This window comes from Acinonyx jubatus, chromosome E4, assembly GCF_027475565.1.
Source record: "Acinonyx jubatus isolate Ajub_Pintada_27869175 chromosome E4, VMU_Ajub_asm_v1.0, whole genome shotgun sequence".
Lineage (NCBI taxonomy): Eukaryota > Metazoa > Chordata > Mammalia > Carnivora > Felidae > Acinonyx > Acinonyx jubatus.
Genome location: NC_069395.1, coordinates 9,171,709 through 9,196,409, shown reverse-complemented (window position 1 = coordinate 9,196,409; position 24,701 = coordinate 9,171,709). Strand labels below are relative to the sequence as shown.

At 48.9% G+C, this 24,701-nt stretch overlaps 1 protein-coding gene across 2 annotated transcripts; it reads right to left on the bottom strand.

The window, feature by feature from the left end:
* Positions 1-686: 686 nt before the first annotated feature.
* MGST3 (microsomal glutathione S-transferase 3) lies at positions 687-24,692 on the bottom strand. Of its 2 annotated transcripts, none has more exons than XM_015061636.3 (6): positions 24,546-24,692; positions 7,426-7,549; positions 5,039-5,112; positions 4,209-4,266; positions 1,851-1,923; positions 687-937 (listed from the first exon to the last, which is right to left on the bottom strand). In XM_015061636.3, the coding sequence occupies exons 2-6, from the start codon at positions 7,540-7,542 to the stop codon at positions 801-803; spliced, it is 459 nt and encodes a 152-aa protein (XP_014917122.1). In that variant the 5' UTR covers positions 7,543-7,549; positions 24,546-24,692; the 3' UTR covers positions 687-800. The 2 variants fall into 2 exon arrangements, with proteins under 2 accessions (XP_014917122.1, XP_026930834.1); XM_027075033.2 differs by lacking the exon at positions 24,546-24,692 and adding an exon at positions 9,677-10,238.
* Between the last annotated feature and the right edge of the window lie 9 nt (positions 24,693-24,701).

Here is a 24,701-nt window from a genome sequence, read left to right as displayed (position 1 = left end):
AGGCGATAGCTCACGGTTCGTGGGTTCGAGCCCCACATCAGGCTCTGCACAGACCGTACGGAGCATGCTTGGGATTCTCTCTCTCTGCCCCTCGCTCTGGCTCTCTCTCAAACGTTTTTAAAAAAAGTATTAAGTTGAATGTAAGTAGCCATGTCGCTCACAGCTACTATACTGAAGAGCACAGGTGGAGACACTGTCCTTCTGTTAGTGGCGTTCACGGCCATGTTCACTCAGGGGAAACCCTCTCATTCTACCACCCGGCATCCCTCTCCAAGTCAACTAAACCTTCGAATTTTCCCCATTTTGTTGTAAGGTGTCTTTCTGCCTTTGGACCTATACAATCAGATCTTATATTAAGTTTCATACTCTTAGTCGTAAATAGCTTCTCAGCAATAGAAGCAATATTTAATAGAAATTTTAAAAAATCCTTGTTCCCATACGTATTAGCAAGTGATAAGATAATCTTACATCCTTAGGCTAGAAGACTTCCCTTCCTTGAGCCCCAGCTTTTCACGGCTGTGGCAGGATTATGAACGTATTACCACAAGCAGACGTTTTCCCAACTTCACATAAACAAACCCCCTCTGGGGGCGTGAGGAGGGGCGCTTACTATCCGTCACCTCTTGTCTGGTAGGAACGGGCTACTTCTTTTAGATAAAGACTCAAAAGGAAGCGATGGAGTCAGGTTTAGGTATGAGGCTAATGCCAGGTAGGTTTTTATTATATTTAGAAAAAAAAAAAGTAACTGAAAATAAAAGTCACTCAAAATGAACGGGAGTTTTTAAACAGGCTACGATTCTTCAATGGCAGCATTTGGACCCCCCGCCCAAGCCGGTTTTAACCCAACCAAGATGCTGGAAGGCAGAACACACGGTTGTGCCCAGCAGGCCAAGGAGGGCTATGGAGCCGATGGCGCCCCGACTCCGCTTGCTGGGTTCTGTAACAGAAGAAAGGGAAGTGACTGGGGGTGTCCCCGAAAGGACAGTGCTTCCAATATCCACACGCCACCCTACCTGAGGCCTCTCGGGTTGTACCTCAACTGTCTGGTCTCACGAGGTCAACCAACCTCTGGCCGAAAGCTGTCAGGATGTCAGATACTACACGCAAAGAAACATGCCACGACTGGGGCCCCTGGGTGGCTCGGTCGGTGAAGCCTCCGACTTCGGCTCAGGTCATGATCTCACGGTTCGTGGGTTCGAGCCCCGCGTCAGGCTCTGTGCTGACAGCTCGGAGCCTGGAGCTGCTTCAGATTCTGTGTCTCCCTCTCTCTCTGCCCCTCCTCCTCCCCCCACTCGCGCGCTCTCTCAAAAATAAACAGAAACATTTAAAAAAATGTCACGGTAGTATTGTTTGGACCTTAAAAAAACGATGGGATAATAATCAGAGCAACTTTGCTCCAGGACCTTTGGGAGTGTTCCCCCTCTTTCAGAAGCACAGCCAAAGGAATCTCCCCCCCCCCCCTTCTCTCTCGGGCACACTACTGACAGTAGGGAATTAGGAGCGGGGGCTCTGGAGTCAGGCTGCCTGGGTGTGAATCTGGCTAACTAGTGGACACTGGTAAGCGCTGAGCCTCAGTTTCCCCATCTATACAACAGGATAATATCATCTATATCCTAGAATTGCCATAAGGTTCGACACCATACGCAAAGGTCTTAGAGCAGCAAGTGACACAGAAAACGCTCAGTAAAAACAAGTTTTGTTACTCTTGAAAACTTAGCAGAAAGAAGATACCAGACCTTTCACCTAAATGTCAAGTTACTTCCCCTTTTCTTAAAGCCCTGCTAAGAAGAAAACTAGAGTCGCATAAGATTTGAAATTTGTTTCCCTGGCAGACGTCCGTGCGCACTTACCTCCTGTGTAATAACCATACGCGTAGAGAACTCGTCCCACGATCCAGGCCAAGCCCAAGCCGGAAGCTACGCGCTAAAATAGAAGGGCTGTGTTAGGATCGGCACATGTTCTTTAACAAGAAACAGCCACATGTTCTTTAACATCTCGGGTTTTGATGGCACAGTGTGTTAAGAAAATAGTACTTTCCCGGTTATGGGAAGATACCAAACTTCGCATGAGAGGGATGTTATTTGTTTCGGGAACATCAGAGATTTGTGATCCCTCTCCGAACCCCACACAGACGGGAGAGGAGTGCCGGCCTCGATGGAAGGAGCCCCCCCCCCCCCCCGGCCCTGGCTTGCCCTGGGGCACACACGTGCTGGAGCACAAGAGAGGGAGAGGCAGGCCTGGGGCTCGAAGGGTGAACCCCAAGCCCGGTCGTCTCCCATGGGGCTGTGAACAGGAGGCAGCCTGGGACCCCTGCCCCCTCATCGCTCCGTGAGGCTCCCCGCCAGGGTCGGGGGGTTGGTAGGGGGCTGTGCTGCGGCCGCACAGGGGCGAGGGGCTCTGCTAGAAAAGGTGGACGTGACGTGTGGTACTGTCACCCCAGCACAGGAGGTGCTGGGAGGGGGAGGTCTTCCCCTTCCCATTACGCCCGAGAGAGTACAACTCCTGCAAGATGAACAGTCCTACTGGGCACCATCCTGGGGTGACCATTAGGTCAGGAGGAGTCTGGAGAAAAAGGGAGGCTGTGCGGGAACGTGCAACATCGCTCGTCACGGTCTCCAAGTGCATCACTGGGGGCAAGGTCAGTAGCTCAGGACTTTGTTTAGTTGATTTGGGGGTAAAGTTCGCGATCAGGTGCGTGAAACCACTAAAAACACAAACCCCAGGCCCGTAAGTCACCACGTGCAAGCTGGTCTCTGCCAGGCCGTGCCAGACTAAGGCTGCAGAGTTACCATCAACCTCGGACCCACGTACTCGTCGTCTAGCAGTTCTTAGAGTATTTTAAAGACCGAAGCACAGGGAATGGCGTCTAGGGAAGAGGGACAGAAAAGGGGATGCGGGTGACAGCCGGTGACACCTAGCTGGAGAGACTGTTTAGACGGGCTCGTCCAGCCACGTGCACGGATTGGGGCCCCTTAGAGGCACAGGAAGAAGTGTCTTCTCTAAGACAGCAGACGTGACTCTGAAAACCATATGAACTTCAAGGCCATGGGCTACAGGTGTGCCATTCTGGGAGCTTCTAACAAAAGCACAAGGCCCTTCAGGTACCGACCAGAGGCCCACGGAAGGCTGAGGACCAGAAATGCAAAGTGTCAGCACTCTGGTCAGAATTAAGGGGAAACTAGGGACGCCTGGGTGGCTCAGTCTGTTGAGTGTCTGACTTCAGCTCAGGTCACGATCTCACGGCTCGTGGGTTCGAGCCCCGCCTTGGGCTCTGTGCTGACAGCTCAGAGCCTGGAGCCTGCTTCAGATTCTGGGTCTCCCTCTCTCTCTGCCCCTCCCCTGCTCACTTGCATGCTCTCTCTCTCAAAAATAAACATTAAAAAAAAAAAAAAAGAATTCAGTGGAAATTGGTCCCTGAAAGGGAACCTCGTTCTGTCCAGGGCAAGACCCACTGGCACTTAATTGGGCATAGACACACCTGCTTTATTTAGGTTAAGGTGAAGTGCAGAGCATTTCTCTGGCCGAGAAGGCTCCGCTCGCCCCTCAGGCCACCTGCCCTTCTCCCTGTTCACCAGACAGACCAGGTGGGCTCCTGCCTCAGGGCCTCGCCCTCGCTCTTTGTCTGGAAGGTATCTAAACACCTGCAGCACCTACTCCCTCACCTTAACGTTTTGCTTGACTCTCACTTCCTTTGCTTAAATGTCACCTCCGCAAGCAGCACGATCCTCACGTGACCACCCCGCTGACAGGTGTCTCCCGTCAGCATCACCTTCTAGCCTAATCACATGCTGTACCCATTTGACTTCTGTCTGTGACCCCAACTAAGAGTAAACCAGGGACCTTTGCCTGTTTTGTTCACTGTTGTAACCCCAGGGGACCAGTAAATGCTTGTGGCCAATAACAACTACGGACACGAACCCTCCAGAATCAGACAGACCTGGGTTCAAATTCTTATTCTTCTATTCTGCAGGTAGCTCTTTGCCCCGTGACAGTTACACAGTCCCCAAGAGGTTTCTCCTCACCTGTCAAAAGTGGGGAAAATTCGCCCTACTTTAAAGATTAGCTTTGTAAGAAGCAGCTGAATGCAATTCTTTTAAATAGATGTCGGTGGTGTTCAGTACGTGTTCCTTTCCTGCTGTCTCTTCCTTAAATAGCGCAGCGAACTAAATCCAAACAGATGAAACCCCCCCCCCCCCGGAAAAACTTACCGGGTGGTAAACACCTCCAACAGCTAGGAAAAATAAGAAAGGAGGATACACTTCCAACCTGGAATAGACAGAGAACTTTTTTAGAAAGGGCCCCACCGACTTACGTCCTGTAAAACGAAGAGCCCCTTACTAACTTGCCAAGTTAGAAACCTGAGAGTAAAACTGAACATGCAGGAGAGAGAGCAGCCCCACCACCAGGATCTACCCTCTCTTCTCTGCGTGGGAGTAAGGGTAACTCAGAACACACTGGGCCAAAGCCCTGGCTCTAACACGCCCACGAGGAAGGTCTTGGAGAATTTCAGTAGATTTCCTTCCCAAGCCCACAGCTGCCCCCTCCCCAGGGCTGGGAGATTCAAGCTCATCTCAGATAGGACAGCTTCCAAATGCTCTAGATGGACGATGCGATGCAAAAGACATTTTTGAAAAGATCATCCAGAACCTCGCTATGCTAACAACTCACAATATTTAATCTGCTCACATACATATTTTTACGACTCTTTAATAGTTTTTATTTTTTTAATTTAGATATTTTGGGGGGGCGGGGGCAGAGAGAGAGAATCCCAAGCAGGGATTCTCCACGGTGTCAGCTTGGAGCCCCATGGGAGGGCTCAAACTCACAAACTGTGAGATCATGACCAGAGCTGAGATCGAGGGTCGGATGCTTAACTAAACCACCCAGGTGCCCCCTTTTACGACACTTTCGGCGAGGTGCCTTACTATGATCGTTCTCACAGCTGCTACTCAGCACACAGTGGTAAAGGCCGAGGTGCTGGGCGGAAAGCACGTACTCTACAGACACCCCCCCAGCACCCGGCAGGGCCAGCACTCACGTGTTCTGGTGGGCGCGCTGAATGCAGTTGAAAAGGTGCCCGTTTTCAGGGTCCGTGCTGTACATGGTCGGATACTGTGAAGACAAAGTCCGTGTGGATCAAATGGTCAAGAGTAGCACTCGGTGTTGAGTTACAATCCACCCTAAAAGATAACCTATCCTCAAGCAGCTTCTATTATGCCCTTGACAGCTGATCGCTTTCTGCTTAAATATCTGCAGGGAGAAGGGTCTCAACTCCCAGAAGCAGATCCGATGCATTTCTGTTAATACCCGGTGCGAGGAATGTAGGTCTGTGCCGTAGTTGCACAAGGGACGGAGGCAGCGCGTGTTGCAAACTCCGTGCTCTTGACATGGTGCCATCACGGGTGAGTTTCCAGTACCTCACAAAGACACCACAGGGAAATAGCTCCTTCCCCAGAGTGATCCAACGCCACAAGCTTTTAAGAGTTTCCTTAATGGGGGAACAGTAAGTGTGTGAGAATTTTCATGGACATGTCCATTAAAAAAACAAACGAAAATCAATATATGAAAACTTTAAAAGAAGCTCTAGTCAGAGAGTCTAATTATAAGTTGCTAAACAGAAATAGACGTTTAAATGTGCTCACCAGGGACAACCTCGGTAATTATCCCTTTTAGATCATCTGGAACTACATAAAGGGAGCATTTAATAGAGCTCCTTTTTATGTCCAGTGTCTGAGCTCAGGCTAACCTCAGCAACACAGGCTTCTTCACTATTTGGGAAACAAAATCACCTTAAGACATCACTTTTATTTATTTTATTAAAAAAAAAAATTTTTTTTAATGTGTATTTATTATTGAGAAACAGAGACAGAGCATGAGCCATGGGAGGGGGAGAGAGAAGGGGAGACACAGAATCCGAAGCAGGCTCCAGGCTCTGAGCTGTCAGCACAGAGCCTGACGCGGGGCTCAAACCTACAAACCGTGAGATCATGACCTGAGCTGAAGTCAGACGCTTAACCAACTGAGCCACCCAGGCGCCCCAAGACATCACTTTTAAAGTGGCACACCAGGAAATACTGTTGCCATTCAGCCCTCTCTAGCTTATTTTATTATTTATGTAAAAAAAAAAACCCCAGGTATAATGGACATACCTTATATTAGTTTCAGGTATATAATGTAACGATTTGATGTATGTATGTATTGTGAAACGATCACCATAGTAAGTCTAGTTACTGTCACCCCACAGAGTTGCAGATTTGTTTTTCTTTTGATGAGAACACTTAAGAGTCGCTTTCTTTGCGACTTTCAAACATGCGGTATAGAAAAATTAATTATAGCCACCATGCTGTACATTTTAGCTTTTTTTAGGTTCCATATGTGAGATCATACAGTGTTTATCTTTCATTTATTTCACTTAGCATAATGCTCTCAACGTCCATCCATGTCACAAATGGCAAGATCTCATTCTTTTTTACGCCTGAGTGGTCCACTGTGTATATATACCACATCGTCTTTACCCACACATCCACCGATGGACACCTGGGTTACTTCTGTATCTTGGCTATTAGAGATAGTGCTGCAACGAGCATGGGGGTGCACATATCTTTTCGAGTTCATGTTTTCACTTTCTCTGGATAAATACCCAGAATGGAATAGCTGGATCATATGGCAGTTCTATTTTTAATTTTTTTGTGGACCCCCCATACTGTTTTCCATAGTGGCTGAGCCAATTTACGTTCTCACCAACGGTGCGTTCCCTTTTCTCCCCATCTTCACCAGCTTTGGTCATTTCTTGTCTTTTTGAACACAGCCATTCCAACAGGTGTGAGGTGACAGCTCCTTGTGGTTTTGATTTGCATCTCCCTGATGATTAGTGATGATGTCGGGTACCCTTTGATGTACCTATTGGCCATTGGCGTATTTTCTTTAGACAAATGTTTGTTCAGGTCTGCTGCCCGATTTTAAATTGTGTTGCTTGGTTTTTTCGCTATTGACTTGTGTGAATTATGTATCTTGGAAATTAACCCCTTATGGGATGTATGATTTGCAAATAGTTCCTCTCATTTAGTAGGTCGCCTTTTCAGTTTGTTGGCGGTTTCCTTTCCTGCACCGAAGCTTTTTGTTTTGATGAAGTCCCCCTTGTTGAACCCTCTTTAGAAAATAACTCTTCCCGGCACCTAGCTCCAGCCAAAAGCATCCTGTTCTTGTCCCAGCACACCTGGTCTTCCAACAGGAAAGACAAAGGACAAACAAGATGGAAATTGCTCCCCAGCAGGGCCCCTCAGTTCCCTGCCTTTCTCCTGCCGGAAAGGGGCAGCGTTTCCAAGGGGTGTAGTTCAACTGCCACTGCTGACCGCTGGCGTCGCCCCTCTCCCTCCACAACTGAAAACAAGCTCTAGCCCCAGACAAGTCTACGTTCCCACTCACCTCCACTTTGTACTTCTTTCGGGCCTTGGAAACGTTGATGGCTAGATGAGCTACCATGATAAAGCTGGCGGCACCGGTTAGAACCACAAAACCATACTCCTTAGAGAGGACGGCCATGTTGGCTCTGTGGAAGGAAGAAGACATTAGGATACCAGCCGGCACGGTAGACCCCCACAGAGGGAGGCCTGGAGCCGTGCGCGTCATTACCTGCAAAGGTATACCTAGACCACAAAGGTGTGAGTAAACAAGATGTTTCTAAGAGGCAGATGGAGACATTCCTGTGTATCACACAACAGAATTTACAAGTTATTCAGGTCTGGGGTGTCTGGGTGGCTCAGTCAATTAAGCGTCCGGCTCTTGATTTCAGCTCAGGCCACGATCTCACGATTCCTGAAAGTCCGGCCACCCCCCTCTGCCACGGGGCTCCGTGCTGATAGCTGGGAGCCTTCTTGGGATTCTCTCTCTCTCTCTCTCTCTCTCTCTCTCTCTCTCTCTCTGCCCCTCCACCCCAAGATAAATAAACAGACTTAAAAAGTATACAATATTATCATAACATGTTCTCTTCTGATGAACGTTACATTTACGAGATGTAGCTATACCTCTGCAGTAGTCATTGCTATAGAAAGATATAGCTGCTAAAAATTATGTTTTTGAAAAAAAAGCTTAACATGGCAAAATCCTAAAGGATATATTCAACTGTAGAGAGGGGGTATGGAGGGAGGGAGGAGCAGAGGGGGAGAGAGGGGGAAGGAGGGAGACGGAAGCAGGATATGAAGCAGTAAGTTTACCATGATTCCAAGTTCTTTGTTTGTATGTCTGTTGGCATGGGGGACACTGTGAGGGCAAGGGGTCGGACTCCCTTTGATCCTGGGGCACACTCTGGTATAGCAGCGGAGGCATCACAGGTAGGAGACCCAGATCTAGTGCGTTGAAAGCAGAGCATGGCTTTGGAGCCTGTCACGCTGCAAAGAGACCCAGCTCTGGGAGGCTCAGGGGAGCCCAGGCTGTTCATCGAATCCTCACTCCAAGACTAGCCCGTGACATGTTCTGCTGCCTGCAACTCCTCTTGAAATGCATCAAGAAATGACAATATAAACCAACAGAGCCAAATGTTAACTATGGAACCCAGGTGGTGGCTCTAAGGATGTTCAGTGTATAATTCTTCCAACGTTTCTGCATATTTGGAAAATCCCCCCATGGAATGCTTGGAGAAAAAGTGAATCTCAGCATTTTCAGTGTTCTGCAATCTTAGCTGTGTTAGCCACTGTTTTGCCCCAGAAGAAGAGAGAAGAAACAGACTGGACGTCAAGGAGAAGAAAACTTGGCAGCTGGGAGGAAACCCTCATCATCTCAAGGTAAACTCGTGCTGCCCCCCAACCTCTCTGAGCTTTGGTCACGGGATGGAGACGGGCGAGGACAGGCAGGACACAGGGAAGAGGCAGGGCTTCCTGGGACCCTTACTGCCCACCCACCGTGCACGAGGCTGTCCCAGGCAAGCAGCTCCTGTGTGTTCTGCACTCAGTTTACAACGTCCATCTCGATGACAGGCTCGCTGCAATCTCGCCTGTAAGCCCGGGAGGGGCTACCGAGCCCCAAGGTGTTTCCAGTCACCCTGACCATACGGTGAGTTACCCCTGTGTCCAGAGAGTACCCAGAGGTGAAATCATGTGCCCAAGGTCTGAAATGGAAAGCATCAGAGCTGGGTTTCAAATTTAGATTCCAATTTGGTTCCAATGTCCCCTTTTAAGCCCATTTGCAAACTGAGAAGTGTCCCAGCACTTTCCTCAGTGTGGGATTTGGGGGCGCCTCAGTGGCTCAGTCGGTTAAAAGTCCAGCTTTAGCTCAGGTCACGATCTCGCAGTTCGTGGGTTCGAGCCCCATGTGGGGCTCGGTGCTGACAGCTCAGAGCCTGGAGCCTGCTTCGGATTCTGTGTGTGTGTGGCTCTCTCTCTGCCCCTCCCCTGCTTACATGCTATCTGTCTCTATCCCTCTCTCTCTCAAAAATAAACAAACATTAAGAAAAAAACCCGTTTTGCTTAGGTCTGAAAATTGACATTTGGGGCTGAAGTCCCCAAAAGTCTGTGCCCCACCTGCCACGATCCACGGTTCTTACCAGTGTCCCCCTCCTACGTTCTTCACGGAGCTGCTCCGGAGGGGCGCCCACCCCACCTCACCCGGGTGGGGGCCACACCCCCAAAAGCCGTCTGCATGACTCAGCATAGGAAGGGCCTGCTGGCCACCATGTCCCCACCATCAGGTATGGCAACAGCAAGCAGTCAGGCTGCCCTCCACTTCCCTGCTCTCATTCTCTTGTAAATTAGTTGCTTCCGAAATTCAGAGTCAGCTTGCGGAGGAAGCTTCTGTACTAGTTATTAAAATAAAAACACAGGGCGAATTCCGAACGCCTCTTTGAAGATAAAAATGACCGAGCCTTCCAATCTATCTGATGTCCGTTGAGTTCAACACACTGGGCCAAACAGGTCACTGAAAATGAAGCTGTCACTCGCTCGGTCAGAAGCCACCTGTTTAAGGACAATGAAGGAAGCACACTTGGCTTAGGTCACAGTTTGCGAGTTGAGAGGCCTGGACCGAGAACCCCATCTCCGGAGCCTTGCCTTTTCACTTGGCAGAAAAGGAAATCGAGGTTCAGGTGGATGAGAAGAGAACGAAGACCAGAGCAGGTTTTAGAATTCTTCTCCGAATGCTCAGGCACAGGCCAAACAGTAGAATTTCATGGCTTAGTCACTGACCTTGGAGTTTCTGGTTTGCAAGGGCTTGGGATACAAGCGGCTGAGTGGCAGGACAGATAAGCACCTCTTGGCTGAATGTTTCTGTGGCAAAGCAATGAACACTCAGGCGAATGCTCAAAAATTCACAATTAGGAATTAATATTTACTACTGAGCTCCTCTTGCAAAGGATACATGCAATCTGGGAGTTTAAACCTCATAGGCTTTCACACTCTAGTGAAAGTTACCTTCCCCCCACCTTGCTACGCTGACTGTGGTATTAGGGAAAAGGGGGCAGGCAGAGCCGGGAACACAAAGTACCTCTGAAGGGCAGAGAACGTACAGGAAGGGGGACCCAGAGTCCAATGCTAGAGTGGGAGGCTCGCAAAAGACCACATGATCAGCTGTGGGACAGTGAGTGTGTCAGACGGGAGGAAAGTGCCTCCCCTCCCTGAGCCTCTCCCTGCAGGAGCCCTGGACACACCTGCAAAGGTGCAAGAGCAAAGTCCAGGAAGCCGCCTGTCGGACGGGCCCTCCTGACACCCCCTCACGCTCCCACCGAGTGAGGACCCCCGCTTCATACAGCCTGGCAGTCAGCACTTCCAGCACTAGCTGGTGCGATCGGGGCTAGACCAGACAGCGGCCAGTTACAAGCTCCCACGCGGGGCGACTGTGTTTGTCTGGCCTCTCCACGCCGGGCACAGCCTGTGACTATTGACACCTGCAGAATCAACAAAGCAAGCCGCAACTCCAGGTGGCTTTCGGGAATCATGCCTCCAACTCACATAAGGCTCGTCACCTAGCACAGAGCCAGGCATCAAGAAGGCGCTTAAGCAATTCAAGTTTCCTTCTGTTCCCCTCACAAGTATCTACTGAAACCTCTGAAGCAGAGAAAGAGGAGGTCAGAACACAGAAAAAGGCTCTGTCCCCACTGCGGTTTGAAAACAGAAATCCAGTAGGGACTGGAAAATGGGTAAGGCTTGTCCTTTAAGGAGAGAATCAGCTTAATTCACATAGGGTTCAAAAAAAAAAAAAAAAAACCAACCCCGATCTTTTGCTGAATCGTTCTATTCGGAGGACTCGAGGGCAGAGACGGACGTTCCCACCCCTTAAAGATTGGCCTCTGTGGGCTCAGGTGCAGGTGTGCGCACTGGTGAAGTGGAGGCAGCTCAGTTCACAGTGGCCACACCCCAGGCAGCGGCAGCCACGCCCGAGGCTGTCCCAGCCTGGAGCCAGCAGATAGCCCCAGGGCAGTGGCTTTCGTTCGTTCGAACACTCAACATTTTGTTGATTACATGCCTGCTCTGTGTCACCAGCAACCCTTCTATTGAGGCAAGAAGATGAGGTTGTCTTGGGGGTGGGAGTTCTGCCCTAGATTTGGGTCTTTGTGGCACCAGATACACGGCACGTGGTGCCCAACCACCAAAGCAGGTATGGGTTCCTTTGCAACCCACTTAGCTGTGTAATGGCATTTGTTAATTGTCACCCTCCAGCTGAATACATTAGAAGTTATGATTTGTATAAAAAGAAATTTACTTAGGTACGTATTTAAAGGTACCTAGTTTGCACTATTACACAGAGGGGGAAGTGTAAAATAGAACCATCTGGAGAGCAGCCTAACAACGGGGATGTTCTTGACATCGTTTGTGCCTTTTGATTCATGAACTCCACTGGGAACGTAGCTGGAGGTGACAATCAGAAACTCAGACAGATTTGGTTCAAAGGCATTCACTTGAACAGTATTTATAACAGCAGCGACAGAAATGGCGCAATGACCAAGCAGAGAGGACTAATTAATGCACCCATAATATAGAATATTGTAGAACCATTAAAAACGGTGCACATACAAGTAAAGATGTTGAAACAGGCTTAACATACAGCATGTTACGTTTAAAAAAAAAAAAAAAAAAAACCTCAGAAAGTGTATACAGGAGCGCCTGGGTGGCTCAGTTGGTTATGTGTCTGATTTTGGCTCAGGTCATAATCTCAGGGTTTGTGAGTTTGAGCCCCGCATTGGGCTCTGCGCTGGCAGTACGGAGCCCCCCTGGGAGTCTCTCTCTCTCGGTCTCAAAATAAAGGGGTAAACTTAAAAAAAATTATTAAAAAGAAGTGTATGTAGTATATAATCTTAGTTTTCTCAATAACAGAAAATATCCAAATCATAAGCATAATTATTTCTAGATGCGTAAATTACAGATTTCCCTTTGTACTTTTCTATCATTTCCAAAATGAGCAGACATGTACCAAAAAAATTCTACAGAAAGTGGCCTGACAATTAGGAATTGAGAAAGCAGAGGAACAGGCAATATGTTACGAATCCCGTCATACCGTCCTATGTGACTTCTAGGCTGACCCTTGTCACTTACCTGCTCTGTGCAATGCACGGGACAGGGCTGCAGTTGTGGAGGGACACTGAACTCAACCTGATTCTCACCTTCCTAGCTGTTGTGTCCTTGGGAACATTCCTCCCTGCACTTCAGCAACCTGGGCTTCCTTCTTCCTTAGAGGGAGACAAGGGTGGTGCCCACCCACCCTCGTGGGTGTCTCCAGGAGGAAATGGGGAAGCCATTAACGCTCAGCAGGATGCCTGACACGTGGTAAACTCTCAAGAAGTGTTCGGGCATCGGGTTATATCACATGTGTTAATGTTAATTTTGCCCTGATTCAGTTATGAAAGGGGATGCTTAACTAAGTGGCAATATATGTTTAAGAGTTTATAATTTAGGGCTGCTATTTTAAAACAGCAAACTACACTTAAAACGATATACGTTCACTTCTTGTTCTGAGCTCTTAGACAGCTGTGTTAAAATCTCGGAAAAGCAGGAGGTATTCAGGAGGAAGCAGGTTTGCAGCGCTGACCGACCGTGGAAATCAGCAAACCGTAGTCATGGAAACCCTCACCGCAGCAGCAGGAGAGGCTCATCCCTGTGTGGGTGTGAGCGGGCACTCACTTATTCAAGTTTACCACTCACAGGTCCAGTGCTGGCGATGAAGAGATGAACACACCAGACTTTGGTCCCTGCCCTCATGAGGCTCCTGTTCTACTGGGGGAAAAGGCAAATATAACACGTACCCAATTCCAGATTCCCCCCTTCCTAGCAGTGATCGGAAACTGGGGACGAAGGGGCTCCTGGGTGGCTCAGTCAGTTAAGCGGCTGACTTCGGCTCAGGTCATGATCAACACCGCTCGTGAGTCCGAGCCCCTTGTCGGGCTCTGTGCTGACAGCTCGGAGCCTGGAGCCTGCTTCCGAGTCTGTCTCCCTCGCTCTCTGCCCCTCCCCCACTCGCGCTCTGTCTCTGTCTCAAAAATAAACATTAAAAAAAATTAAAACAAAAAAAAGAAACCGGGTACAAAAATACCCTTCAAAATGAAAGTGAATGTCTTGGAGAAAGGCAGAAATAGGACAGAAGCGTTTCTGTTCTTCCCTCCCTTATGAGTGTTTCAGAGGTGTAAGCTTTCAGTTAACTGTTTCCGGAGAGTTCTGGAGATGAGTCAGTCAAAAGAGTTTTTGAAAGAATATTAACCTGAAGGCTTAAAAGAAACCAGATTTTATTTTTAATGTAATTACTTATCACTCATGTAAAAGCAGAGATCCTTTCGGAACTTTACTCCTAACAGACTGTTTTCTGATTTGTCTGTTCCTATGGGAAAATCCACAGGAGCAGAGACAGCAGGAATTCTGGAGTCAGATGGATGTGTGTTCAGACACTGGCTCTGCGAGCTTGGGAATGTTATCTAATTTCTCTACAAAACGGAATACTAACTACGTACTTCACAGGATGGTTTGAGGAATTAACTGAAATGAACTAGGTAAGCATCTGGTATGAGCATTTAATAAACGTGGGTCCAAATACGGAGGCATCTTGTAAACACTGATAACTGTGCATGTCTGCCCACATAAGTAATACTTCCTAAATAAGGAGATACTGATTTTTCTACAAATCAGTTAAGGTACTCCGACTTAGAAACTAGTGCTGGGTCGCCTGGGGGGCTCAGTCGGTAAAGCGTCCGACCTGGGCTCAGGTCATGATCTCACCGTGTGTGAGTTTGAGCCCCGCGTCGGGCTCTGTGCTGACAGCTCAGAGCCTCGAGCTTGCTTTGGATTCTGTGTCTCCCTCTCTCTCTGCTGCCCCCCACTCATGCTCTGCCTCTCTCTCTCTGTCTCTCTCTCTCTCAGAAATAAAAATAAACCTTAAAAAAAATTAAAAAAAAAATTAGTTCTGAGACCATTTGAAATAGATTCGAATTGTTCTCTGTAGATTCCCAGTGTGGACAGCATAATGTGTCTAAGAACACTTAATTCACTTACTCAGTCACAACATGGAAAGCACTCACTATATGCCAGCACTGCAGAAGTGTGGGGGACACAGCAGTGGACAAGATGGGGTCCCCCTCTCCTTTAAGGAACCGACATTCTAAGGAGGACAGAAGACTGACCGGAAACATGCCAAGGGATCAATAAATATTTGAGACATTTAAACTTACACAATCTCATATGTCAATTATATCTCAGTTGAGACCAGGAAGACCTCCTTGCTAGGGCAACATTTGCAGTGATGCAGGAATGAGGAAGAAACACCAACAGGACATTTTGGGGGGGGGGGAGGGGGCAGGGAGAATATTCAAATCAGAGAAAGCAGCCAGTGGGTGCCTGGATGGCTCAGTCCGTTAAGTGTCCGACTTTGGCTCGGGTCATGATCTCAAGGTTCGTGAGTTGGAGCCCTGCAACAGGCTCTCTGCTGTCAGCACAGAGCCCGCTTCGGATCCTCTGTCCCCGCCCCGCCCCCCCACTGCTCCTCCCTACTTGCGCACTGTCTCTCACAAATAAGTCTTAAAAAACTAAATAAATTTATTAACAACAAGAAAAAGCGGCAAGTGCAAAGGCCCTAGATGAGGGAAAGCCCGGCACACTGGTGGGCCAGGAAGGCAGCCGGTGCGGCCGGGCCCCAGGAGCTGACGCGAGCAGTAGGAGATGGGGTTAGAGAGGACAGACACGTCTGGATTATGAGACGGACTCTACGAGCAGAGTTGACAGCCATCACCTGCTGGCTCTCCCTCCAGGGACTAAGCTGAGAGGCAGACAGGAGGAAAGGTGTGAGGGAGCCTGTTATGTGTTAACAGAGGAAGTGTCGCCTCCCAAATGCTCTTGGCTTTGGTGAGTGGGACCCCTTGACAGCCAGGTTTTTGTTTTTGTTTTTTAAGTTTACTTATTTATTTTGAGGATGAAAGAGAGTGTGAGTGGGCAAGGGGCAGACAGAGAGGGAGAGAGAATTCCAGCGCAGGATTCCCGTGCTGTCAGCACAGAGCCCGACATGGGGCTCGATCTCATGAATTGCGACATCATGACCTGAGCTGAGGTCCAGTCAGACACCCAGCTGAGCCCCTCAGGTGCCCCGACAGCCAGGTTTCAGGGCAATGGTAGAAAGTGGAAGCCCATGTGTCGAGGGTTAAGAAGCAGTCTGTGAGGCAATACATCTCCAGCAGCCCTGCTCCTAAATTTGTTCCCGCTGCCCGATCCTGGTCCAGTGTTAAGTACTCCCCCTTCCTCCATGACACCTGCACTCCCGACCGACCCGCATGGGCTGCAGGCTTGCCTTTGAATGTTTGCACATTTGTTGCGCGCTCATCAGTGAGCTATTATAACATGTACCTTGCATACTGACCAATGAAAATAGTATACATTTCCAAATATGCTCCTTGAGGGCACAGAATCTGTCTCCTGCTGACGTCTGCTATAGTTACTTCCATGAAGACGGAAACTCGATACAGTGCTGTCTTATGTTCCAGGTCAGTGGTTCTCAAACTTTAGCAGCATCAACGTCACCTGAAGCGTTTGTTAAAACACGCCCCACCCGCAGGTGGGGTCTCAGATCCCTCGGGGCTTAATGGGGCCTGGGGATCTACATTTCCAACAAGTTCCTAGATGATCATGTTGGTCAGGGACCACATTTTATGAACCACTGTTCTAGGCAAAGATACAGTTTTCGGGAGGTGTTGATTTTATCCAATCCTAAAACCACTGGTAGAGTTCTGTCTTGGCGATCCTGTCTTGGCGGTCCACATTCTACCAACATCCTTGGAGGCTCGTGAGGGGCCCCCTTCTCTACAGCATCCTTAAGAACCCGACGGGCTGATGAGATCAGAGGATGTTCACAATCACACACGGAGGATGTGCCTGTCAGGAGACTGCTTTCTTCTTTCAGCTTGAACAGAGGGCTCAGACCAAACCAACACAGGTAGGTAAGACAGCTCAGTCTCTTCTGAGACTTCTCTTGTGAGCCTAACCTGGGACAGCTCGTAGATTCCCAGATCTCTCTTTCATGGTCATGGTCACTTGTCAGACCAGATTTTCCCACCAGGCAAACGAATCAGAGTTGAATACTCTTCATCTTTCGAGAGTGGTGGTCATTATGGTCCAGGATGAGCTCTTCAGATGATTGCTTCCAATGTCACGGGCCAAGTGTCCCTCAAATTCTAAACAATCGGCAACATGACTTCAGATGAAAGGCCTATTTAAGGATCCAGTGGGACCTCCATCTAACTCCCCATGGAATTCTTCGTCCCATATGGCCGAAATAGCAAAATGGGGAATAATATTATCACTACATCCTGAACACATCTACTTTAAGACCTACTGCTTCTCCTCTGTCAGGCCCGTAATAGAGTTAACATAAATTAACAATGTCCATAATGATCCTACGTGGTCGTTACTGTTATCATCCCCGTTTTACAGATGGGGAGACTGAGGCAAAGAAGAGTTCAGCAACTTGTCCAAGGTCCCAGAGCCAGTGAGTACGGAGCTGAGGTCTGAACATAAGCAGATGGACAGCGAGGTCTAGCTCTTTGCTACTACATCCATCCCTCTGCTGGGTTTGCTCCTTACCGAGGAGTTCGACTGTTTTCTCCCCCAGCCAGGGAGCAATGAGGAGGGTCACTTCTGCAGAGCTCCCGCTCAGGGGCAGAGCTGGGGAACCGAGCCAGGGTGCGAGAGCCCAGGAGAAGGGACAGGTAGATCCACGGTCTTTGTCATCCTTAACAAACAGGATGGTGTTACCTGCAAAAACAGTTTTACTTCTTCTCTTTCCATGATGGAAGCCTCTTTCTTTCTTTTGCTTGCTTGCTCTAATTAGAACTAACACAGTGGCTTTTTCTTTTTTTTTTTAAGTTTATTTATTTACTTTAAGAGAGAGAAAGCAAACTGAGAGGGGTGGAGAGAGGGGAGAGAGAGAGAATCCCAGGCAGGCCCCACCCTGCCAGCATGGGGCTCGAACCCATGAACCGTGCGATCATGACCTGAGCCCAAGTCCTGAGTCAGACACAACCGACTGAGCCACCCAGACGCCCTGGAACCAGGACAGTGTTGAACACAAGTGACATCTTTATCTTGATCCCTGTCTTAGAGGGGGAAGCATTCCAGCCCTTCATCATTAAATATGTTAGCTGTGAGTTTTCCATAGATGCCCTTTTTGAGAATACTGCAGCAACCTAATTATTTCTAGAATATATTAAAAAAAATTTTAATGTTTATTTATTTTTGAGAGAGACAGAGAGAGAGTGTATGTGAGCAGGGGAGGAGCACAGGGAGACGGGAGACACGGAATCCAAAGCAGGCTCCAGGCTCTGAGCTGTCAGCGCAGAGCCCGAACGTGGGGCTCGAACCCATGAACCGTGAGATCACAACCTGAGCCGAAGTTGGACGCTCAACCGACTGAGCCACCCAGGCGTCCCTAGAATACATATATTTTTAAAACGGCAACACTTGTATTTGTAGCTTTTTTAATCTATCAGAGTATTTAATAGGTGAACATGGTTTTTTGAGGACATATCAAGGAGAGGAAAGAAAACTGGGAACAGTATTTTAAGCAGGTGGGGTACGGGCCATGAGGCAGCAGAAAAGCCCAGGGGGAGATTAGAGAACAAGGGTGCCCAGTGCCCTGGTAACTGGTGGGGCCACGGGACAGTGGGGGGCAGGAGCAGGGGCAGCACTGGGGCAACAACGTTCAGTGCAGCCAGTGAGCGGGCACCCAGGCGACTTTAAGAAAGCCACAAGGCACCCCTGCAAAGGCTCCCCTGGGAAGGGGATCAAGCTTGGGTTTAGAGGAGAAGACGCACTCCATGCTAGTGCCTGAGTTAAGCAACACGGATTTTCATTAGGACATCTGCCCGAGGTGGTCCCTTGAGGAATTTCCCAACAGACTCGCTGGAAACCTCACCACCCCAGTGCTTACACACGGTTCGACCTTCCTTCCAGGGACTGCCGCCACCCTTCCTGCCTTATCTCACTGGGGCAGGGGTTCCTCCAGTTACAAGGATTACCCAGAACACGTCCTGGACCACATTCATCAGAAGGCTCCTGGGGTAGAGCTCTCTTTCACTACTTACTCAAGTCCCTCTGGGCGGCCAGCGAAAATCCCCCAGGGCGCAATCAACACGGTACAAATGGGGCAAAAGGCAGGCTTTACAGATTTGGGAACCTGCCTCAAATTATTGCTTCTGAGCCAAGAAGTTACATTAACTTATCTTTGCTTAAATTAAAAAAAAATGTTTTTTAATGTTTATTTATTTTTTAGAGAGGGAGAGATAGAGCTTGAGCGGGGGAGGGGGAAAATACAGAATCTGAAGTAGGCTGTAGGCTCTGTCAGCACAGAGCCCGACTTGGGGCTCGAACTCACAAACCATGAGATCGTGACCTGTGCCAAAGTCGGAGGCTTAACTAATTGAACCACCCTTAATTGCGGCTCTTAATTTTTTTTTTTTTTAATTTGAGAGAGAGAGAGAGTGAGTGTAAGAAGGGAGGGGGCAGAGGGAGGGAGCGAGAGGGGGAGAAGGGCGGGGGGGGGGGGGGAGAGAGAGAAAGAAAATCTGGATGTGGAGCCTGACACGGGGCTCCATCCCACAACCCTGGGATCATGACCTGAGCTGAAATCAAGAGTCGGACGCTCAACCAACTGAGCCACATGATCTTTAGCTAAATGAAATTAATTAGATTAAAAAAAGGTTTTTTTTAATGTTTATTTATTTATGAGAGAGAGAGACTGAGAGAGAAAGAGAGAGAGCAGCGTGGAGTGAGAATCCCAAGCAGGCTCCACGCTGTCAGCCCAGAGCCCGATGCGGAGCTCGATCTCCCGAACCGTGAGATCATGACCTGAGCCGAAATCAAGAGCCGGACGCTTAACCAACTGGGCCACCCAGGTGCCCCTAACTGTCTTTTTTAAGGGAGAAAGGATTTCACCTTTCAGCTTTCTCTTTGCCCTCAAACGAGCAGACAAAAGCCAGCCTGGACCATGGTAGCCCCTACTTCCATTCGCAAGACCCTTCTCCTCAAATTGTACTGTAACTTCTCAGTGGTGTCCTTTCTTCTACACGCACGAATGGGACGAAGATAAAGCACTCCCAGACGGACTTGGAGCTGTTCCCCAGTCTTTCCTTAAAATTCTCATTTGGCTCCCTGTGCTATTAATCCAATCTTCCTTACATATGGCCCCTTATCTTATGTGGCAAAGGCCACCATTTTCACAAGGCTAACCCCGAAGCCGGTGACTTTAAGGGCTGGTCTGATCGTCCCAAATGGACTTCCGTAAGTCCCCGATGCCGGAAGGTGGTTCAGAAACCTCTGAGGCCGTGCTGGGTGTCTGCTTAGCCTGCTTCAAGCTCCCCCGGGTAGCTGCCCAGCCTCCCCTCTGCCTCTAGGTGTTTCTACCAATGAACGGTTCTCCAAATCATCTCAGGCAGGGCAGCTGACCCCTCCTGAACCCATATAAAGCTCAAGAACCTGGAGGGAAACAACACAAAAGGCATCTCCTGTTTCCATGATGGGAGAGAAAAGAGTCACAGGATTTCTTTTCGTCCATCCTACACTTTCAAAGTGCCAGTTCTGGACGCTTCTACGTTAAACAGATGATAAGGTCTGTGTGAGTGTCTAAGTTTCACAAGATGGCTAGATTTTTTTTTTAAAGTGCATGGACGTTTAAGAGAAGGAATAATAACCCAGGTGAGGAAAAATACTGCCCACGGCTGCATTGCACATTTGGTAGATAGGTCTCCGAGGGCTAAACGTGAAGTTAGCTGAACGGGCATACCATTACGTATCCAGCACTCAGTCATTAACTCAGTGAGGGGAACAGCAGAGGCAGGTCAGAGTGGTACTTCCCCAGCATCTCATGTTCTTCGATTCTCGTCAATGTTCCTGGGTGAACATTTGGAAAGTGGAAGCTAGCTATCAGTGAGCAGGGTAGAAGATCTGTGCCCTTTAAGAGATAAATGTGTTATACGGGGCGCCTGGGTGGCGCAGTCGGTTAAGCGTCCGACTTCAGCCAGGTCACGATCTCGCCATCCATGAGTTCGAGCCCCGCGTCAGGCTCTGGGCTGACGGCTCGGAGCCTGGAGCCTGTTTCCGATTCTGTGTCTCCCTCTCTCTCTGCCCCTCCCCCGTTCATGCTCTGTCTCTCTCTGTCCCAAAAATAAACAAATGTTGAAAAAAAAAATTTAAAAAAAAATGTGTTATAATCCAAATATATTCAGCTTTATAGTTAAACGGCCACTGTCGGTGCTGAAAATAATTAATACCTAACTGCGCCGACCGGGAGTGGGGGAGGGCGGGATCAGCGTGATGGCCAAGTTCCCGGGAAGAGTTCTGTGTGGGGCGAGTCTGCACGGACACAAATAAACCCCAGTAAGGCCAAGTGGGCTAATTATCCGCTATCTTCTCTGGAGTCTGACTTCTGTACGAAAAGACACTAAAGACACATGCCTGAATGGAACTGAATCTCCCCTGGAAGAAAAAACTGTTAATTCAACTCCTCAGGAATCTACGAAGAGTAGACTGTAACAAGACAGGGCAAATTCTAGGTAAGCCTGCTGGTGTGATGGCAAACCTTCTCAGATTCTTGACACAAAAGGCTCTATGGGGCGAGCGTTCCTTGATGTGTCGGCACCTCACCCAGAAGCCCTGGGTCATGCTGGCCCATCTGGAGCAGAGCCCCCTGGGAGACGTCATCCCAGCGACAGGCTGCGGGACATTTCCCATGGTCTGAAGGCGCCGACCTCAGAGGACAAGGGAAAGAATGAGGAGAAGCCATGGGACGCGCAAGAAAATAAAAATCTCGTAGCAACTCATTGTGGAGCTGATTTGATTGAAGTCAACGTAGGACAAACCATTTCACCTAAATGGAACGCTTGCCTTAAGCCCACACCTACCACCTTCTTCAGTATTGCTTTGGAATGATTCCTTCCCTGAATTATCCCCCACTACATACTGACAATGCGTGAGGTGCGCAGGGCTACGAGGGCGATCGAGACTCAGAGAGAAGGGCTTGACCTTCTAGAAGACACAGTGAATGGATGGAGGCCACATAGAAAGGACCATGAAGCAGGAGGGTAACAGATTGAGAGCAAGGCTCTGAGGACATAAACTGTGATGTGCGAGAGAGAGAACACAGGGAAGGAAAACAGCAAGTACACAACAGACAGGAAGGGGAAGCTGAGCATCAGAGAGGTTAAGTAATCTTGCCCAAGGTCACACAGCCATCGCAGAGGAAGCCTGACCTCATACACAGCCAGACAGCCTGGCTCCTGAGTCTGTGCTCTCAACCCTTGCCTATACTGCCTCTTAATGAGAATGGAGAGCAAGTTTGACCACACCTGATCTCTTTTGCAATTTTTCTATCTCCCCCAAACTGTCTCCGGAGCATAAAATATGTTCATAGGAATAGAGAGCTAATAATTAACTCCAAGTCTTTGACTGATTAAAGCCTCAGAACTTTCTAATTGGAAGGAAAAAAAAAAAAACTTGGAAAAGATCCAAAAAGTTACTTGTTTTTAAATTTCTTTTAATGAATGCAGGCACTGCCGGATGACAAGAGATTACAGGAAGGGAAAACTTCTTCCGCTTTCAGGTGCACAGGTTTGCAAAGGAGCAAATCAACAGCGATTGGCACTTTTCGTATCATGATTTCTACGTAACCTGTGCCTTAACCGGCATTACATAGGAACTGAATGGAGGTCATGGGGAAACTAAGCCCTGACTTCCACAAGAGGAAAACAAAAATCTCCAATGAGTCACTGTGACACCAGTTGGATTTTCCATCACAAAAAAACTGGGCAGACTGTAGTTAATTCCTAGCAGCTGCTGGGCCCTTGCTAGGGTACCAGACGTTCTGGATGAAGGGACCCACCTGGGCTGCTGGCTCCTGCCTCAAACGGGAGTCTAACTCTTTGTACCTGACAGTACTTAGAATGAAGCTTGTGCCCAAATCATCCACGTTGCTCCGGCTGGAGAAGTAAAATACCACTTATCAAAAAAAGAGTGAGCTAAGGCACCGACGTATTAGAACCCGAGTTCCCGTTAATGAACAGCTCAGCTCTGGAAAGAGCTCAGAGGGTAAACGGGGACTTAAAATCGCAAATGCAGAAATCCCTGAAAGGTATCTGCAAATGTTATTTGGAAGGTCATGTAATTTTCCTGTCTCCTCGTTGCTGTTTTTCTCCTCACCAAGACGGATAGGTAGGTAGACGCTGCAAGAGACAGTGAGGGAAGGAATTCTCCTTCCACAGTAGTATCCTAGCCTTACTGCTGAACTCTTCTCTTTCAGGAGGATGGTATACTCATAAGTAATATTAATGAATTCGGCTGCGTAACTTCAGCAATATGGAGATTCTTTTAAACATTGCTTAAAAATGGTTCGTGGTCGATTGTGGTTCACAGCGGTATTCTGTATACAGATTCAGAATATTTAAATATAAATATAGGGAAGAATATGTTTAAATACAGCTACCTGTGCATGCAGTAGGCACTAACTGCATTTTGACAGCTTGGTCATCCACTTCATTCCAGATTGTTCCAGGGGCTTTTCAGCATGTCTCTGGATAATGGGGTAAAGCCCTTTCTTTCATGGATGCAGTCCCTTTGCTGTCCTCCAGGTTAGGAAATTCCCTTTCATGACTGTGTCTCTTCAGGACTCTAGGCCAGCAGGAGGAAATCTAAATTAGGGGGAAGACTGCCATTCTCCAATTTTGTTCCCTCATCTAAAGCAGCCCCTGGCGTGCACTTTCTTATAGCTGGCCACAGTATCCCTCTAGCAGATCTGTTTTATATATAGTAACATCGGTTCAGGGAAAAAAAAAAATTGCTCGACAATGTTCTATTTCTGTAACACTGTGTCACTTTGGAAGCTTAACAGAACGTCCTCCAGGGGTAAAAGTACTTCTTTGGATTTCAGGTGTTAGTTTTAGTTAATTTAGTTACATTTAACTGCGGTGAGAATAAACATTCTTGAATCCCTAACTAGGATACTGTGCTCTTAATTACTGAATTCATTAAACTAAAACAGCCTTGGAACTCTGACCAGTAACCTTGGGTGAAACTGCAGGCTCCCTGTGATCTACAGATTTCCCAAGAGAAGCCCTCGCTGCAGCTCCCACGCACAGAGGAAATCTCAAACCTGCCGCATTCCCACACGACCAGGCCTAGGACCACAGCACCCTCAAAGAGCCATACGTCTGCACAGCAGTTGTGTCCTTCCCTCTAGGACTCCTTTTCTCCAGTCGAGGGATTAAAGCCCCAACTCCTTTCCTACATACCCTCTGGTCTCAGCTTTTCCTTTACCTCCTGTCCCCACACCCACTTGTCTCCTAAGCTACAAAGTAGCTTGTAAACTCGTGGCCCGAAAAAAGGGATAGCACAAGCCACAACTTCGGGGAATGACTCACTAGTGAATTCTCCAGCCCCCTTTTCACCGCCCTGTAGCTGCCCCACCGCAGTGGCTCTGGGGCTCCCTGCAGTGACACAGATAAGGAGTAAAATGCTCTGAAACCCAGTGCAGAACCGTCCATAAAGAGTCCTCTTCCCCTGCGGAGTCTCCTGCTCTCAGGCAGCGGTAGGAAATGACCCACTTAAGGGTTCCAGTACTAATGGACAAACGTTTCGATGAGGCAGAGCGAAAACAAACTCAATTCCCTGGGAGGCTCTCCCCGAGGGTTCCTAGCAACGCATCCGCAGCAGGCGCAGGGCTCCCGGGGCACTTGTTACTGATCGGGCCTGCACCGCCCACCGCCCCTGCAGTGTCCTGTCCGCCCAACCTCTGCACCAGAGGGGCACTTGGCAAGGTCAGGTGGGCCCTGGGAGGCAGAAACAAGGAGCGCCGGGTCTGCACAGCCCCGGGAGAGGAGGAGAGGAAAGGAAGGAACTGAAGGGCTAACCTTGAGAATCTCCCTGCCTGACAGACATTGAGGTGGGCCCCATTTCGACGCTCCAAACCTATTCCATCAGGGGGGAGGATGCAGGGATGGTGGAAGGCAAGGGGAATGGAAAGGTAGACAGAGGTGTACAGACCAGAAGGGGGAAAAGGAGGGCGTCCCTAGTCAGCTCGGGATGGCAGAGGGGGCCGGCGCTCACCTGGATCACCTTCGCTCGGCTGGTGCAGACCTGGTGCAGACCGCAGCTTTGCAGCGAAGTGAAAGTGCCGCGCCCTTGGCCACTGGCAAGGAGGGGCGTGGCCGGGACCAGGCCCCGCCCCCGCCCCCCGCCAGAGCCCCCGCGAAACCACGCCCC